Raw genomic sequence first — 19,382 nt, 5'->3', positions numbered from 1 at the left:
ATATAAATAGTAACAAATGGAAAAAACAAAATAATTTCCAATATGTATATCTATTTCCTACATAAGTTAAATAAATAATTTACGTCTCATATCAGTATCAGTATATCACCCATGTATGGCTATGCTTACACCTACACAATCACTACATCAATCCATCACATATATACCCATCATTCGAATACTTCAAAATTCAAATCCAATTCATATCATCCATAAAATTTCAAATTCTTGGACCTTTTTAGGGATAGGTAGTCATCAATCCTCGTCATCAATGTGGGACCCACATGGACACATGCCACACGAACACCATCTCCACCGTCTCACAGCAGCGCGTCTACCTCACAACGGTTCCGACACTCGCCATAGCTTCACCGACTTATCCAAACTACCACTATACACCACCCACTCTCGACCACCACCACCATCGTCCTGGTTTAGATTCTCCTGAACCGCTAAACATTTGACCGGTCCACCATGACCGGTCAAAACAGAGAGACACGAATGAAAGCCTCCAGCTTCCCGCTTCCACACACAAATACTCTTATCCGCGGACCCACTAAACAACAACCGCCCTGCGGACGCAAGACAAAGCACCGCTTGCTTATGCCCTCGCATAACCCCACCCTGAACCAGCACATCCTTCGGCCGCTCCCAAAAGTTGACCAACCCGTCCGAAGACCCAGCGTACACCACGGCGTCAACGACATTAACCGCCACCGACGTCACCGCTGTCTCTTGATTCAACAACGTGTAAACCAAAATATGCTTTGTATCATTTTTAACCAACTCCTTCCTCCACACTTTCACCGACCCGTCAGCCGAACCGGTGAAAACCAAGCCGTCGAACCCGACAACAACCGCATTAACCGCGTCATCATGCACATTAACCGATTCCAAACATTTAGAATCCGAAAGTCTCCAAACTCTCAATGTTTTATCCCATGAACCGGAATATAATATCCCATGTTGTTCATCCAAACTCATGCATGACACGACGTCGTAATGCTTAATCCATGGGACGGTTCGATGACGCCTTACTTCGACGTAATTATTCGGGTTCATGGAGCACTTGATGAAGTCTCGTGTAGTCGGTAAACTCCCTACCCGTTTATGCGCCTTCTTGTTCAAATTATTCGAGTCCGAATACTTCCATACCCGAATTTTACCGTCTTGGTGACCCGTAAATATCTTCTCACCGGAAATAATGATCGATTTTACCAACCCGCTGCTGGATTTGAACCCGGAAAACTCGGCTAAATCCTTCCAAACCCTAATGTTTCTCGAATCTGATCCTGTGTATAATAAGTTGCCAGATGAAGCTAATGAATAGACGTGTCCTTCTTCTCGGACCAACGACCCGATTAACCCGCTTGCCGGTAGGTTACCTGCAAGAATGGGAAAATATATATACCACAATAGTCAGAGACGGATTTAAAAGAAAAATTCAGATGTATTAATTATTAAATAAATTTTGGACCTATGGGTATCCTAATATCTACTAAGAGGCCAGTATCAATACATAAAATAATTAAAAAGAAAAAAAAATTAAACTAAATTTGTACTTCGTCAAAAAAATTAAGGGCTACACAAAAATATTAGGATACCCATATATACATAAACAATACACAAAACAATGAAGAAGGAAAAAATTACACTAATTTTGCACTTCGTCAAGAAAGTTGAGGGTTATAGAGGCACCACCTGAGGCCGGAAAATATTACAATTGAAATAAAAGAGAAATAAACAATTTGTAAATATATCAGAGTTTATTTTGTTGAAAGATATGTTACCGTGTGAATTAAACAAAGAGAAGTTCCATGGAGACTTCGAAAACGGCGACGTTTGATGGAACGGCGACATGAAGTAATTAGCGGGAGATGAGTATGGAGACATGGAAGGGCTTGGAACCGATGTAGTGCCACGGCGGCCATGTGAACTGGTTCCGGTGACTTCTTGTTGTTTTTGATTAGAAGTCGACGGCGAACTGATTGGCTCAGGGCTGTGTAAAAGGACCCCGAGCTTGGTTCGCCGTGGGGGGAGGTTATCGGTTTTGTCCTTCGACATGTTTGACTAATGTAAGTCGGGTATGATATTTTGTAGGTAAACTGAAAAAGATTGATAATGGAAGTTGATGGAGGAGAAGAAAAAATGGGCATTTATAGCACCTTCTAGCAAAGGTGGCTTGAATGGTACCCCGCGTTTGCGTGTTTACACTATGGTTTCCAATTTTTCAAAAAGATGGTTTTTGTTGTATTTTCGTTGACATCTCGATATTTAGTTACATGAAAAAGTTAAAATACAGAGTAAGAAAAAGATGAGGGGTGTGTGAAAGATTTGTAGCAAAAATAAATAATAATAAAAAGATCATAACTCAAAATCTAAATAAAAAACGAAAGAAAAACAAAAATTAAAATGTTTTCTCCGTCATTCCGATTTAAAAAAACGAAGAAAAGACACAATTGCAAGAAAAAAAAATATAATGACGAAAATAAACAAAATGCATAACTATAAACAAAAAAAAATACAACAGATCGCAAAATATAACACAATGAAATAAATATAACACAATGTTAAGTAATATAACACAATATCAAGAAAAAAAAACACAATGTCACGAAAAAAACATATCCGATGACGGAAATAAACAACAAACGCAATAATAACTAAAAGACACAATGATCTTTTTTCTTAACATTGTGTCTTTTTTTAGGAACGAGGAATATGGTAAAAATATTTTTATGTTTCTACTTTTTTTTTGTTTTTTTGTTTTTTATTAAGTTTTGAGTTATAATTTGATTATTTTAAGGTTTTTTTTATTATAAATCATTTTCATCCTCCTTATTTTTGTTTATTTTTATAGAATAATATGGACCCATACTTGCATGATAAATTTTATGTGCCATCACAACTTACAATGATTATTTTTGGTAAAACATTAATATAAGAAAAAGAAACTCCAAATTTTAATCACAAATCATTATAATATTTTGTATACTGTAATTCAAAAGGAAAAAATAAATATATATATATGTATTGTGTATGCTATCACTTATCAAATGAAACTCTTAGTCACATATGTTAAAGATAAATTAATACTCACTTATCGAATCGTGACAATATATGTAAATTCTAAATTTATTACGATATAAAAGGTATACCACATAGTACAAATATCTACTTTTCCATTGATGATGATGAGGTGTTATGACATCAGTCTGACATCTAAAAGGACTTTCTATTGCATTAATGTTGACTTTGTATTTTGACAAAGTTTGGTTTAGCATTAAATTATGAGGACTTCTGTAAAAAAAACTCCTTCCGGGGGCTGTCGTTAAGATCTTCCGTTCATATCATGGATAAGGTTAAATCTGTTTTTGACTATTGAGGTCATGGTATTGAGTATAGACACGTTGTCCTATCCATGCAAAATATAAATTCTACACGTTAAGTCATTAATTATTGAATGATGTAATGTGTTCCTTTTAATGGGTTATTATTAAAAAAAAAATCGATCCCCTTTTAACACTTCATGTATGTGTTATACCAAACTATTCGTTACTCTTAACTATTAGTTACATTAGCGTCGTTTTGGTTTTTACTTCATCATTCAACCTCATCGTTCAACTTATGTTATTATCAATCGTTCTTTGTATTTATATTATTTAAATACAAAAAAAAAAACAAAAGAAAACACAATGATCAGACAACGGTGTGCGTGTGTTGAGTCATTGGGACCCATCACTAGTGGTTTTGAGTGAGGCAACTGTTGCCACCTCAACACCACTAGTGATGCTCAATGGTGTACGTGCCATAGCCTTAGGTTCTTCTTATTCATATTAGAATTTTAAAGCATGATTTTACATTAAATTTAATATGTTCCATACTTGTAGCAATTTGTTAACTTAATTTAAAGAATTTGACGCATAAAAATAAAAGTTAGTCTATAAAATAAGCTTTAATTTACTGATTGATAATAGCGAATGCTATCATGACAGTTTGGCTAACGAATTAGCGAGGAAGTTCTCACAGACAACTTAGCGACGCCATATACAGTCGCATTACCATATTTCACATATAACTAAGTTTGTTTAAATAAAGTAAAACATTAGTGTATTCGATCAGCTGTAAAGTAAATAAAATGTACAATTACTAATAAATATTACCATAAAACCCAACAATAAATCTATCTAACATAAAATTTCAATACATAAATACTTTTATAAAAAGTATCTAAAAAATCTAGCTAAATCAAGGTCATCTTGAATATTATCAACTTAACAGTTCTTTCATAGCATGCTTAGGCTATTTAGTGACATGCACGGGTTATCTGCTCAATTTTATTTTACCTTTTAATGTATATGACTAGTAATCTCGTATGGCTTCTTTGCCTGTGTACTTAGGTTTTCCCGATTTGCTCCACCTCTCTTCTCTCCATCTTCTTCTCGGTTTCTTCCCCGTGCCTCTTCAAATCAAGAAGAACTATCGGCTCAGGATGCTTCTGCCTCGATACCAAAACAATTAAAAATAAAAATCTAAATAAATCCCATAACATGGCTCAAACTAGTTTTATTTTATAAATATAAACTGCCTCCTTACAAATCCTTTATATAACACCATCACACCAACTAAAGAAACAAAACTAATTAATATATTATTTCAACAGATAATCATGAACACAGTCATTCCAAGGATTATGAGCCGATGGATTCACATTTCCAACTGCCTCCCAAACCGCACTATTGAACTTGAACCCACTCCCGAACCCGAGTTGCCAAACTCGGTGCCCTTTCTTCACCCTCCCTTTAGCCTCGATGTAAGCCAACTCATACCAAATCGAACTAGAAGACGTGTTCCCGAACCGGTGCAATTCCACATCCTCCTTCTTTAGCTTTAAGTTCTTCTCAATTTCCTCTATTACCGCTCTACCGCTAGCATGGATGCAGAAATGATCAAACATCTTTCTTGAAATTCAACATGTTATAATATTCAGTTTTCAGGTTCATGGTTTTTATGCAATGTTTTAAAAACTGGTTACGGACATCACCTGCATGAAAGAGACCAGTCTAATTAGTCCTTCCTCTTTAAAGTGGGCGGGGGGGGGGGGGGGGGGGGGGGGGGGTGCACGAAGACCGGCGATATGGAGGTTTTGGTGGGGCATGCGTCTCTCTCTCTCTCTCTCCGTCTCTCACACACACATACATATATCTATATATGTGTATCTATCTATACTATATAATAAATAAAGGTTTTTTCTTAACACATGTCATTTTCTGATTCATTCTTACTTTTTTTTCCCGCTTCTGTCTCCTATTAATTATACATTAAACATATTTTCTATAATTGTTTTTACAAAATGTATTTTACTTAAAAAAAGTTAGGTTTGTTTATTAAACATTTTTATAATTGAACATTTTTCATCATTTAACTTCTCTAATGTGAATTATATCGTTTTTTATATATTAAAAAACGTTTATAAATATATGAATTATTTTAGAACTTAAAACTTACTCGGGTTCATTGTTAAAAACCCGTGGATCTTTAATTGAACTAGACCTGTCTTCTTTTTTTCTGTAGCCGTAATCTCTTTCTTTCTATCCGTATATTGCTGATCAAAACTATATTGATTCTCTTTTACTACACATTCTTCAACTAATCGGAAGCTTTCTACCACCTATGACATGTTCGTTTCGTTATGATTGTCCCAGTCGTGTTCTCATAATACTATCCTGTTTTAGTTATCATATTTTTAGTGTATCATTTATGTTGTATCAAAGTAAATATTTAGAGATTTATGATTTATTTTTAAGTTTGTGAAATATAGTTGCAATTTAACTTTGTACTTATTTAATGTAATACTCAACTTTATTTATTATTCTTTTATATTGTTCAATCCAGTACCTAACCTAGTATCTATACTATATATAATAGAGGAGAGGATGACAAATTAAGACGCTTCATATTAAGTGATTTACAAGTAAACTTGCACATGGTACAAACTTGAACGAGAACAAAAAAGTAATTGTCAGATTAAAACTTATGATGTTATTCAATTTTATTTAATATACTTGCAATATTGTCCCCTTAACTATAATTAACATTTGTAAATTTAAAGAATATTTACAACAATTACCCTTAATCTTTTATCTATATCCTATTTTAATTTTCACTTTTAACCCAATTGCCCCATGATTTTTTAACGTTAATAAAATTTTCATATTTTAATATTTTTTTAAAAAAAATTACACCATAAAAACGAGAATATTTTTATCTTTAATTTGAGTATAATATTGTTATAGTTTTTTATTCAGTTAAAAAAAATAACATTTTACATACGTAGGGGTGTTTGCGGTCTGCTTCTGATAGTTTAAATTAAATTGTGGGCCAAATCAGTAGTAACGGTTTTTTGTCATCGAAAACCAAAACATAACCTTTGAAAATTGAAAGCAATCGGCCAAAAGTTACAAGAGAAAAAATTAACTGTGAAATCAAACCGAAGACAGGCTTGAACGATTTTACGGTTTCAAACCAAACAATGAACACCCATAAACTTATTACGTGATTATCAAGGTCTACGTTTCCCGCTGCATGGCGCGGGCACCCGTCTAGTATATATATATATAGGTTTAAGTTCAGGAGAATAGTCAAGTTATTGTGAGAAGTATGAGAAGTCAATGCAGCCAATCAAAAATTTTCTTTTTATTACATTATAGGGATAGATTAGTCATGGTTCTAAATTCTTTTTTTGGTAACTAATTATTAAAAATCATGTAAGTTTCAAACTTTATTATTCTTTGACACTTTCTTCATTCTTTATGTTATTTTTCTAATAATCTATCATTTTTCACTACTCACGTATGATCTTTTAAGATTTTTAGTTATCAAAATAATTTAAAACATCAAAACTGTTACATAATTATCCCCAAATTAACTTACATTGAACAACTAATAATACACAAATTACAAATCATTAAACTTATCAATAACTTTTACACAGTTTGTATTCATAATAACTAGTCCAAATGAGAAATAAACTAGACATTTTGATATACCAAACCAACCCATGAATGTATGTTCGTGCATAGACATAGGCACTCCTTCGTAATACCTACACACCTCATCATACTTGACAAACTTAATTGTAGGATATCATACACAGAATAAGAACATAAGTTACACGATCAAACATATTTCTACACACATATACAATACCTACACACGTTATCATACTTGGCAAATAGAATTGTAGGATATCCTACATATAATAAATAACATACCCTACACAGTCGAACATATTCCTACACAAATATATAATACTTAGACATGCCATCATAATTGACAAATAGAATTGTAAAATATCCTTAAAAAAACCCTACACTGTCGATGTAGATGATTTACCTTAACTATTGTAGATTTAGAATACACGTATGTTACAAGATGATTGAACGTGATTCATGTTTTTAATATAAGTAACAAGTTTTTCTAAATGGAAGAAGATGGTTTAATAATTAGTTGTAGAGGATTCTTAAGGAAATTGAATAGGCTTATTAAATGCATATTCTGTTACCATATAAGAAGTTATTATAGAAAGACTAATGTATCCTTTTTCTCTAAATTAGTAAACATGTATTTCTAGTTTATTACAAAAGTGTCATTATTGGTGTGTACCATTGATTACACATAATCAACGGTCTAGATTCATTTCTCACATTTATCACTATAATTTCACTTTTTTTATGAACTATCCTCTACACACACACACACACACACATATATAGGGTTAGGTTAGAATAAAAACCCACTTGAGTTGTGAAAACTCTATAAACTCATTTTCAATCACATGTTTTTAATTAAAGATTAAATCTTGTGGTCTACAATTAAAGTTAATAAAAAATGTAAAAGTTTATTTACATTTTCTCTCCCCTGAAAACATATATAAAAATTACTAAAAAAATGTAAAAAAAATAGCAAAACATTTTTTTTAAATGTTTTCGATGTTTTGTATTAAATGTAACAACATATATTACATGTAACAAAAAAAAACGATGTTACATAGGGTTTTCACGGGTTTTCTCAACTTAAGAGGGTTTTCAAACTATACTTCTCCTATATATATATATATATATATAATGGGGCGGTAAATAGGCTCTAAACCACAGCGAGACGTTATGAAAAAGGGCTTCGAAGCCCTGTTTTCTTACGTGACAATGACATGAAGGAGCTTTAAAGCTCCTCCATAGTGAACAGACTTAAGGTTCTGATATAGTTTTCAAACCGCTAGAAAATCCAGTGTTACCCATGAACTCAAATTTGTACTTATGTTTAATTTTGAGTGTTCATTTTTTAAACTCCCAGATTTATAACTTAGCTACTTTTCAAGATCCATTGCTCAATCTATGTATATCATAATTATTGGTAACTAAAACTTCTTATTTTGATATCATATTTTAAACGATCTTAAATTAGGCATTCAACACTCAAAACATAAACTTATTTATTTAAGAAAAGACGTTGTTAGAAATTATTTTTTTATTATAAAATTATACACTTTTGTTTTTTTGTTGAAGTTGTATTTTAACCGATTTAATTAACTGGTACCATCGGTTGTACCATTCTAAGCAGTAAGCCCCACCCGTTACGGTACAAAACCCGGTTTTTTTCTTATGAATATTAAAACACGCTCGCTTACCGGACGTCCGAGTGTGCCTAACGCAGCGATGTTGGCTTCCAACGCGGCACAGGCGACCGTCATCAACTATTTAGAAAGCGAGACTCCAATGTTTCCATCTTCATCCTCTTGTTGATACGCACAGTTAAAAGCAGTTATGTTGTACCCAAATTGCGTACGAACAACATGCAAGAGTTTATACTTTGACCGGTGTTAATCTTCACACTTGTTAGATAACAGCACCGCAGCACCACCTACTCTAAACAGACAGTTTGGTATCAACATGGACTTCTTCTTTTTACCGGTATACCAATTTCCTGTTATGTTTTCAGAGCTCACAACCACCGCGTATGCATTCGGGTGAACTTTTAGCATATGATTCGCAAGATCAACTCCGATCACACCCGCGCTACATCCCATTTGTGAGAATTGGTATTCGATGATTCTCATTAACAAAATACATAGTATGTAAATACAAGGTGATCTCCACTAATTAAGGAGAATGCAACTGATTCCTAAATTACATGATTGACAATATTAATGACTAATATTACTTGCTAATACCATTCCACTCAGATTAAACGCCTTGACGTTTGTATTTGTTAATATTCATGGAAGATAACGACGGGTTCGGGTTAAAAATACTACAATTAACCACCAAGATTGAGATATCTTGGGGATTAAAGTTGGTTGATTTGAATAGGTTGTCTAGCGCTCCGAATATTACTTCTTCGGCTTCTTAATTCTCTAGCTGCTCTTATCGATGGTGCGGCTAGTATGGCATGTAACGCCTGTGGGAGGTACGTTTACTCTCCCAGGCCGGATCGTTTCAGAATGTTATTCTGGAACTCCAATGATGAGTCATTGAAGGCTCCAGAATATCTGGAACGGTCCATAAACATTTGGTGGGATAGTTTTAAGTCGTCGGGTGGGCGGTAGCAAGAGAAGTCAAGGAGGTATACGGGTTTGGGTTGGGTCATACGGTGGATTGTAAACGCGATCATGGTCGTGCAAGATATGGCCATGGCGACGAGGTTTGCTCGAGTGGCGACGATGAAAGTGAGAATCAAAAGATGGGTGATCAAGTGATGGTAACATATGTTTATGAACTTCATGGAGGCTACGATGGCGATTGAAAGCAAAGGGTTGTGTTATATGCATGTATTAATTTACAGATATCACCAAACCTATTATTATATATAGATTAGAAGTAATATATTTCAACCTACATAGCAGATAAAACTTGACTTGAAATAAATATCATATATACACTAAGAAAGGGTCTATGAGTATATCGTGTCCTTCCTTCAACCCTAGGTAACATGTTAGGAACTAGGCAAGTATCATGATTATTGATTATATCAATATCAATATATTTTATATGCGTACTAAGATTTGTACTTACGAATACATATTACACAAAATTATAAGTCGTTGGTTAGAATGTGAAAGTGTGTGCAACGGAGATTTATTTGATAACTAAAACAGGAGATTAAGGGGGTGTTTGGGATTCCTTATTTTACCCCCTTGTAACTTTTCATTATGTTAATAAGTTACAATATTGTAATTTATGAAAATTTTTCTCTCAAAATATAAGCAATCCCAAACATCTTATTATTTTTCAAAAAGTTAAGTCATAAATAAGTGAAAATAAGCAATCCCAAATACCGTCTATTTTTATTTAAAAAGTTTGAAGTATTTTGGTAATCAAGCTTATCCACTAAAACCCCATGTTTCAAAGAAAGAGAATTAGACAGTGCTTCAGTGAAGGTGGATACCAATGAATATTTTAACACATCTAGGTAAGTTTGACCATGTTTGATTGATTCTGACTAATTAAGTATAGTTAAAAGACAGTTGTCTTGGTACGATACCTTGTAGCGACCAGCGATTACTTGACCAAGGTAGAGTTAAAAGACAGTTCATGTTATTAAAGTAGCGTTAGAAATTTAGTATAACAAACTATGAGATTACTTTTATAACAAAGATATGATTCAAAACGAAAAACAATCGTGTAACCTCTTTAGAAAACCTTTCAGCCAACCTATTTTTTCCTTCAAAGCATTATAGATATTTCATTAAAAAAATAATGTTCACATCGATAAAAAATCAACCAGACAACAAACGTAGCTAGCCCTTTTTAATCCATTAATTAATTCAACACAACACAAAACAAAACAATGTTATTTTAATAGTTGGATTGGGCTCCGGGCCTGAACTTGGGCTTTCCATTTCTAATAAACAAATAAAAGCCTGTTAGGGTTTTTGTTTGTTCCTATATAAACACATTCATCTTCCGCTTTCATTTATCGTACCCAGATCTATCAACGGTAAGGTGTTTTAGGGTATTAATTTATTGTTGCATTTGTTTTAGACGATTGTAGATGTTTGTGTGCCTCCATAATCCCAGATAAGCTAAACTGGTTCTTATTCTGATTCATGGGAGGCCAAAAGCAAACACAGTGGTAGTTTCGCTGAGAAACCCTTTATTTCTTGTAATCGTAGGTGTTTCATAGTAACTTATCCTCACATTTATTTTATAAAACGCTGCTTATGTGTTTGGTTTTTTTTATTTTTTTTTCAATTGATTAATATGGGTGCTGTTAGTGTAGTGTTGGGTGAGTCAATAAGGTTGGATTAAGAATGATGTAAGAGAATTGACTTGTTTAGAATCCCAGTCCATATGGTTGTTGATGGTTAAAAATTAATACCAGATGTATGTTGGAGATGGTTTTTGATTAAAGTTAATTGTTGTTACATCAGATTTAAAAACATAATTTTTTTTCAGAGCAATTTTCATATTTTCCGTGTACATGTTTGTTTTTGCTTTAAATTGTAAGATCATACCTTCGGCTAGCGTTGTAAAACTTGTTAGTGACTAATCAAGTGGTGTGGTGGGAACTAGCGAATTAATTGGATCAAACTTTAATGTTTAATTTTCAGTTTTATTTAAACATGCAGACCTTTTAGTATGTAATTTTTAGTTTTATACATAAACGAACACATTTTGGTTGAAAATTTGTTGAAAGCCGCTGATTTTGGCTAAAGTTTTGCCTGGAACATCTGATTTTAGCTGGTATCTCGTCAGAAATTGCCGATGTTGGCCAAAGTCTTGTTGGAAATTGCCGATTTTGGCTAGAACTTCATTGGAAAAGCCGATCAAGTCTGATTAATCTTTGATTTTAGACGGATTGGACGATTGACCAGACTTAATGGGATTAGTGATATCGGGTTTTATTGCAAGTGAAAGTAAATCACATGAATGAAAATTGCATGTTTGAAACTATTGACCTAAAACCACATTTTGGGCAAACCACAAAGACAAAAATTGAGTTTGCTTTTGTTGTTATCATGATTATGATTATCTTTAAATTAAACCGACGGATAGAGGTCATGTGAAGTCACATTTCATTGTTAAATTTTCTAAAGACTTATCATGTACCTTCTTTAGCCATGTCGGGATTCTTAAGATTCAATAACACGTAGAAAATATGGGACTTGAGATACACTTTAGATCAAATTATTTTGGTGTTTCCCCGAAAATTTAGTCAAATATACCTCAAACGAGACGAGAAATTTATATGTTTATTGTGAGAATTCTAAGAACCAGAGAGATTGGCAATTCATGATATGTGGTATATGATGATTATGGTTAAAAAAATGTCTTTTGCATTTTCTATTTTGAAAATTCAATTTCATTACTCATTTGCTACACTAGGGCTCTGCTCCTTAGACCTTACTAAAGACTGCTGTTAGTGTTGCCTCTTCTACCCCTTGGAACCTTGATTGGTTAGGGGTTTCACCTCCGATGCTGGAAGTCATAGTAAACTCGAACAACTAGCATTCTACACCTCCGAACTTGGTTGATGATTATATGTTATGACTCGCTGACTTAGTAACAGTTGTGATAATAATCCATGTCTAAGGTCAGCTTGGCTGAAATCGAAAACGAAATTTATATGTTTTTAAATAATGTTGACTTAAAAGAGTTGCGTCAGTTGTTTGCTTTTTAACCGTACCAAGTTCGTCAATATTGGTCTACAACTTTGTAAGCATGTGCATGCCAAATTATTATGATATCAAATTTTCTAAAGATGTGCATGCAATGTTTTAAAAACCGCTTTTTTCTTATACCGGATTAGGCTGAAAAATGGTACAACCGGTTAAACCGAGTAGTACCGGAAGGTTCAACCGGGTTATGTAGTTTATCTTGTAATTTGATATAATTGCAACTTCAACTTAAAAAATAACCAAAAAACATATGATTTCATATTAAATTATAATCCAAAAGTTAATCCATAATTAAAAAATAATACAACACTAGTTTTTTAAAAACTAATCCAAAAGGATACTCGTTTGAATGTTAATCGCCTGGTTAAGAGTAATTTTTAAATAATAAAGGCCACAAAATATCAAAAATGTTTTCGGCTCTAAACCGGTTTACCGCTTTAAACCAGTATTTTAGAAAAAACCGCCGGTTCAATGTTCTAGCAAACCGCTCAAAAATATCGGGTTCAAAATACCGGCATGATATGCGAAACCCGGTATTACCGGTTCAACCGGCCGGTATGAACCGGTATTTAAAACACTGTGTGCATGCCATTATTATAATATTTTATTAGCATTTTTACATTTAAAATTTTCTTTTTTCTTTTTTTTTCCTGAACGAACTACTTTGTGAGTGAAAATATAATATAGATACGATTGGATATTAGTTTACAAAAAATTGTTATAGCATTTTATGAACATATTACTTGCCCGCTCCCCTTTATAAGCTAAGATGGTGGTTGTTTTCTTAAACACATTACTTGCCCCGTCCTTTATAAACATACGGGTGCCCACGCGATTCAGCGTGTGTTTTAACGCAGACCCTGTTAATCACGTAACAATTATGGGTCAAGGCCGGCTCCGAGAAAGCAAAAAAAATGTTGGGCCGAAGGCGAAAATTTTTATGGGCCTTAAGTAAATGAACTATTTTGTTTGGTTTAAAAAGTCTAATTTTTATATGGGCTTACTTGGTAATAATTTGGGTTGTGTAAAAAACCTTTTGTGTAAAAAAAAGATTAACCATGTCTCAAGTGAGGGTAAAATCCACAACCTCTTGATTGTGAGCAATACCCAATTTCCACTAGTCCAAGCAAGTAATTATGTAATTGTCTTTAAACATTAAATATACATATTGTTTTTAATAAAAATACATATAATTTAAAAAATATATATATATCTCGCGTAGCGGGGTGTCGCGCCTGTGGCTGTCGACCACCCAGCCACACCCATGGACCGACCTGTTATGAGTGCTCATGGTTCGGTTTAAAATCTTGAAACCGTTTAAACCAGTCATCGGTTTGGTTTCACGGCTGGGTTTTTTACTTTCGGTCGGTTTCAAAATTTTTAAAATATAGCAAACGGTTTGATTCACGTTTTATATCGGAAACCAACCATATGAACCAGACTAGACTATAAATATTGAATGCATTTTAATTTTTTTTATTATATAGTATTAGATGTTTGTTATATATAGCTGGGTGTCTACGCGATGTAGCGAAATATGTACACAAACATGACATCGAACGCGTAACCGGTGTTACGGTTCCAGTAAGTGCGTGACCTCACAACTGTACGTGCGCTCCCTGGCTATAGTATGCTCGTAATGCGACATTGGAAGCTTAACCGGTGTTAGAGAGCACGCCACACAACGACCATAAGCAATCAGGTGTCGATGCACACATAACTCTTCATTGAACGCGTCTTGGCTCGCAACCTTGAACGCGCTTGACCCGCAACCTGTTCAGCCTAACACTGTTCTAACAAGAAATTCGTTCTCACTTGACCCCTTTCGACCCGAACCAGATTAACCTTTTTTTGATCGACCCATTCCAATCTTTAACCTAAAAGACTGATGACCCGAACGGCCGAACCAGCCCAACCCGTTTGCTGTCCTTAATGGTAATCATGTAACACATTAATTTTTTAAAATAAAAAAAAGTATAGCAATACCATACTCAAATTAAAGAGAATAAAATACTCGTTTTTATGGTATAATGTTTTAAAAAAAAATATTAACGCCTGAAAAAGTTATAAACATTTAAACGTCGTGAGGGTAGTTGATTTAAAATAAGGAGTATATATGTAACTATTCTATACATTAACAAAAGGTGATTGAAGTTAAAGGATCAAAGTTGTAATTACTTTTTAATAAATTAAAATCAACCGTACATGACTTTGCTAAAAACAAAATTGCTTCTAAAATGTCTTAATTTTATACATTATGTAGTTTGGTACATCTTAAAATTTAAGAAGTCCCCATTCATTATTTATAGGAATATTGGTTTTAAATAATCCCAACTATGGCCTATTGGTAAATATTAGTCCAAACTTTACACTTGCATGCTGACCGTCCCAACTATTGATGTATTTGTTTTTAACGGGCCGCGATTAACGGATGTTAACTCTGTTAGTGATTTGCTGACGTGGACCTTCTTCTCCGGTCGCATCATGCTGGAAACTTGCCGGAAACCTGCAACTCGCCTCCATTCTCCCTAATATTGTTACACCATCTCTCTCTATCTTTCCCCTCATTCGAAACCTAACCGACGTGCCGCCGTTGTTGTCTCCGGCGAAGTCCACCCTCGTCAATCGTGCACCATTCGAGGTAATTGACACATCATTCGACTCGTTTTTATCCTCTTAACAAAAGCCCTATGCTTATTTTGTAAATCGTGTAATATTGATTTCAAATTTTTGAAAATAAAATCGGGTTTGGTATATAAGGATTGGCCATGAAAGAAGATGAAATCTACTTTATTTTCTAATTTCCGGTGTCTTTTGAAGAGAGAGGGAGACTGTGTGATGACATTAGGGAGAATGGAGGCAAGCTGCAAGTTTCCGGCGTGATGCGGCCGGAGAAGAAGGTCCACGTCAGCAAATCACTAACGGAGTTAATATCCGTTAGTCGCGGCTCGTTAAAAACAAATACATCAATAATTGAGACGGTCAACAGACAATTGTAAAATTAGGACGAATATTTACCAATAAGTCATTGTTGTGATTATTTAAAACCAATATTCCTTATTTATATATAGTATTGATTACTCTTGCTCACACGTAACATATGACATTTTATATCAATCAATATCGTTTGATTTGTCCACAATAAACCTATAATTAATATTGTTTCTAGTTGTTAGGAGATCATCCATCATGGATTAATCATAGCATTTCATATCTCACCCAGTAATGGATGCATTTTATGAGATCACCTATCATGAATTGCTTTCACTCAAACTGTGGTCACATGTGGAGCTTTCTTTCATTTCCAACCAATGCATTCAAAACACACCAATGAAATTTAACGTTGTCATATTCTTGTGACGTAGTATCTCTTTTGTAGGCAGAGCATTATAAAATTTATTTAAGGTAGTTCTTTGACGCCGCCCACAGTAACTCTTTCGTCACGATTCTTTAGCCAGGGCTTTTAAAAATCAATAGCGTTGCAGATACGGTTCTAACTACACTTCATTTCGGCCGATCATCAATATAATATAATCAAATCTTAATCAAAATATGTTTGAAAGGAATATAATATGTGAACAAATATGAAACTAGGCAAACTAAAAGAACAAAACAATAAAACAAGATTCACAAACTGAAGCTGCCATTGTTGGATGCAATATAGTTAATATATTAAACTATTCAGAAAAGGAAAATTAAATAAAAAAGAAAATGGATTGATCGAGTTCTTTTTAGAAGCGTATTATTATTTTTATTATTTTAACTTGTTTCACTAGGTTTGAGAAGCAACCGAACCGATAGTTGGTAAAATCGAACTGAAATTAATGATAACTGAATTAAACAAAATCGGTTATTTTTTTACCACCGGTTAACCGAAATTAACATAACTGAACCGAACCATCCATATTTTCATATTTCTAGCTTTTATACCTTCATTTCATTTATTTCATGTTTTATATCACCATTTCATATAATTATACATCCATTTCACGCATTTATACATTTCTTTCATGTATTTATGCATCCACTTCATACATTTTTATGTAATTTTTTCTTACCAAACTTTGATTTTTGTGATCAACCGAGATTAACCGAATACCAGGGCATCTGCAAGAATCATTAAAAATTTTTGGCCCGAATGCGAGAAGAAATTTGAGCCTTTAGTAAAAAAAATAAAATTATTGGGCTAAACAGTTATATATTTAAGGAATATTGGTTTTAAATAATCCCAACTATGGCCTATTGGTAAATATCAGTCCCAACTTTACACTTGCCTGCTGACCGTCCCAATTATTGATGTATTTGTTTTTAACAGGCCGCGACTAACGGATGTTAACTCCGTTAGTGATTTGCTGACGTGGACCTTCTTCTCCGGCCGCATCACGCCGGAAACCTGCAACTTGTCTCCATTCTCCCTAATATCGTCACACCGTCTCCCTCCCTTTTCAAAAGACATCAGAAATTAGAAAATGAAGTAGATTTCATCTTCTTTCATGGCTAATCCCTATATACCAAACCCGATTTTATTTTCAAAAATTTGAAATCAATGTTACACGATTTACAAAATAAGCATAGGGCTTTTGTTAAGAGGATAAAAACGAGTCGTATGATGAGTCAATTACCTCGAATGGTGCACGATTGACAAGGGTGGACTTCGCCGGAGACAACAACGGCGGCACGTCGGTTAGGTTTCGAATGAGGGGAAAGATAGAGAGAGATGGTGTAACAATATTAGGGAGAATGAAGGCGAGTTGCAGGTTTCCGGCAAGTTTCCAGCATGATGCGGCCGGAGAAGAAGGTCCACGTCAGCAAATCACTAACAGAGTTAACATCCGTTAGTCGCGGCCCGTTAAAAACAAATACATCAATAGTTGGGACGGTCAGCAGGCAAGTGTAAAGTTGGGACTGATATTTACCAATAGACCATAGGTGGGATTATTTAAAACCAATATTCCTATATTTAAATGGCTTATTTGTTGTGATTTGGATTGTGCAAATATTTTTTATAATTGAAATGGGCTTAAATAAATTGTGTAATTGGGTTTAAACACTAAATATATATATATATATATACATTTAAAATATTTATATACATAAAACTAAAAGAAAATTACAGACCTAACGGGATGATCAGGCTGGGGGCAGGCCCGGCCCATGGGCCAGCTAAAACAGGCCACTGCTTTGGGCCTCCAACATTTATAGGCCTCCAAAATATTGAAGCCTTTATATACTAGGTTTTAAAATGGGCCAAAGTAAGGCCCAATTCTTTGAATTTTGAGTATCACGTCTATAGAAATTAGGAAATTAAAAAAAAGAAAAAGAAAAACAAAAGGAGGAAGTATAGCGACGGACAAACTCAGATACACGCCGCAGGAAATTGAAGTGACGGGTATATTACAAGTTCCAAGTCTCCAACGTTGTAGTTTCATCATTGTGTCCGTGTTGTTGAATATAAAGATGAAGAATTCTCCAGATTCCCCCTACCCCAAATCAATTGTAAGATTTATTTTGAGCACTTGAATCTGAAATTAACTAATTCTAAGGCTTGATTTTTGATTCTTGAAACTGAAATCATTAAGGTTAATTCGAAGGTGCGATCTGAAGCCAGAAGCCCCAAATCTTAGTTTGATTAATTTTGTTCTAAGGCTGATTGCAATTCCTATTGAACAAGCCTTAAAGGTGCACTACTAATTTCTATTTCGAATTCGTTTATAATTTGTGCATTGTGATTTCTGCTCCTACCTTTGCTACTTAGACCTTATGTGAATTGCTTGCTATTTGTTGGTATTTAGAATTTCAGATTAAATATAATTAGATACTTAGATTTTTTATATTGTCAAATAGAATTCGAAAGTTTGAACCGAGTCATTCTAAAAGGCTAAAAAAACAGAAAATAGAAGCTGAAAAGAAATTACTTAAGGATTCTTTACTAAAATATGTAACAACTAAAGATAACAATAATGAACATGTAAATAGTGATAAACTTTTTGATGGTAATGTAGATAATTTAAACAGTGATGAACCTCTCAATGTAGAAGAAGATCAACCTAATCACAATGAGTCCATAAGCATTAATGAAAATAATAATGATGAAAAACCTATAAATATTGATGAAAATAATAACGCTGAACCTATAAATTTCGATGATCCAAGTCAATGGACTAATACTAATACTAAGTTAAAAGATTTACTTGTAGAAAAAGGACCATTAAAAGTTTATGATTATGATTTTCCAAAAGATGAATACTCTAGAAACTTTAATCCTTCTTTTTATATGCGAAAGATGGCAAATGGGGAAACATATGAAAGAAAATGGTTGCTTTACTCAAAACAGTTAAATAGAGTGTCTTGTTTTAGCTATAAGTTATTTGATGTGAATTCGTGTAAAAGTAAGTTAGCAAAAAATGGTAGTAAGGATTGGAAAAATATGAGTGCTAAACTAAAGTTATATGAATCAAGTAAAGAACATTTAATGATATGAGCACATGGTTTGAGTTAGAAACAAGATTGGCAAAAAATAAAATAATCGATAAAATAATTCAAAATCAAATAAATAAAGATAAGGAATATTGGAGAAAAGTGCTAATAAGAATTATCGCCGGTGTAAAAACTTTTGGCAAGAAGAATATATCATTTCGTGGGTCAAATGAAAAACTTTATGAAGAAAACAACGGTAACTTTTTAAGTATTGTTGAGATGATTGCGG

At 33.6% G+C, this 19,382-nt stretch overlaps 1 protein-coding gene, 1 non-coding gene and 1 pseudogene across 2 annotated transcripts; 1 reads left to right on the top strand and 2 right to left on the bottom strand.

Moving 5' to 3' along the window:
• Positions 1-304: 304 nt before the first annotated feature.
• On the bottom strand, positions 305-2,031 carry LOC143589110 (protein JINGUBANG-like). The gene is made up of 2 exons (XM_077069957.1): positions 1,791-2,031; positions 305-1,385 (listed from the first exon to the last, which is right to left on the bottom strand). The coding sequence occupies exons 1-2, from the start codon at positions 1,891-1,893 to the stop codon at positions 340-342; spliced, it is 1,149 nt and encodes a 382-aa protein (XP_076926072.1). The 5' UTR covers positions 1,894-2,031; the 3' UTR covers positions 305-339.
• A 2,620-nt stretch (positions 2,032-4,651) lies between these two features.
• LOC143589109 (3-ketoacyl-CoA synthase 9-like) lies at positions 4,652-9,780 on the bottom strand (annotated as a pseudogene).
• A 1,288-nt stretch (positions 9,781-11,068) lies between these two features.
• LOC143589119 (small nucleolar RNA snoR83) lies at positions 11,069-11,199 on the top strand. The gene has a single exon (XR_013145214.1). It is a non-coding gene; the product is annotated as a small nucleolar RNA snoR83 (small nucleolar RNA).
• Positions 11,200-19,382: the final 8,183 nt, after the last annotated feature.

Source organism: Bidens hawaiensis, unplaced genomic scaffold (genome assembly GCF_021521415.1).
Source record: "Bidens hawaiensis isolate Kalapana, Puna unplaced genomic scaffold, B.hawaiensis_p1.1 tig00037226_1, whole genome shotgun sequence".
NCBI lineage: Eukaryota > Viridiplantae > Streptophyta > Magnoliopsida > Asterales > Asteraceae > Bidens > Bidens hawaiensis.
The sequence above is the reverse complement of the archived record's forward strand: the minus strand, read 5'-3'. Positions and strand labels throughout refer to the sequence as shown.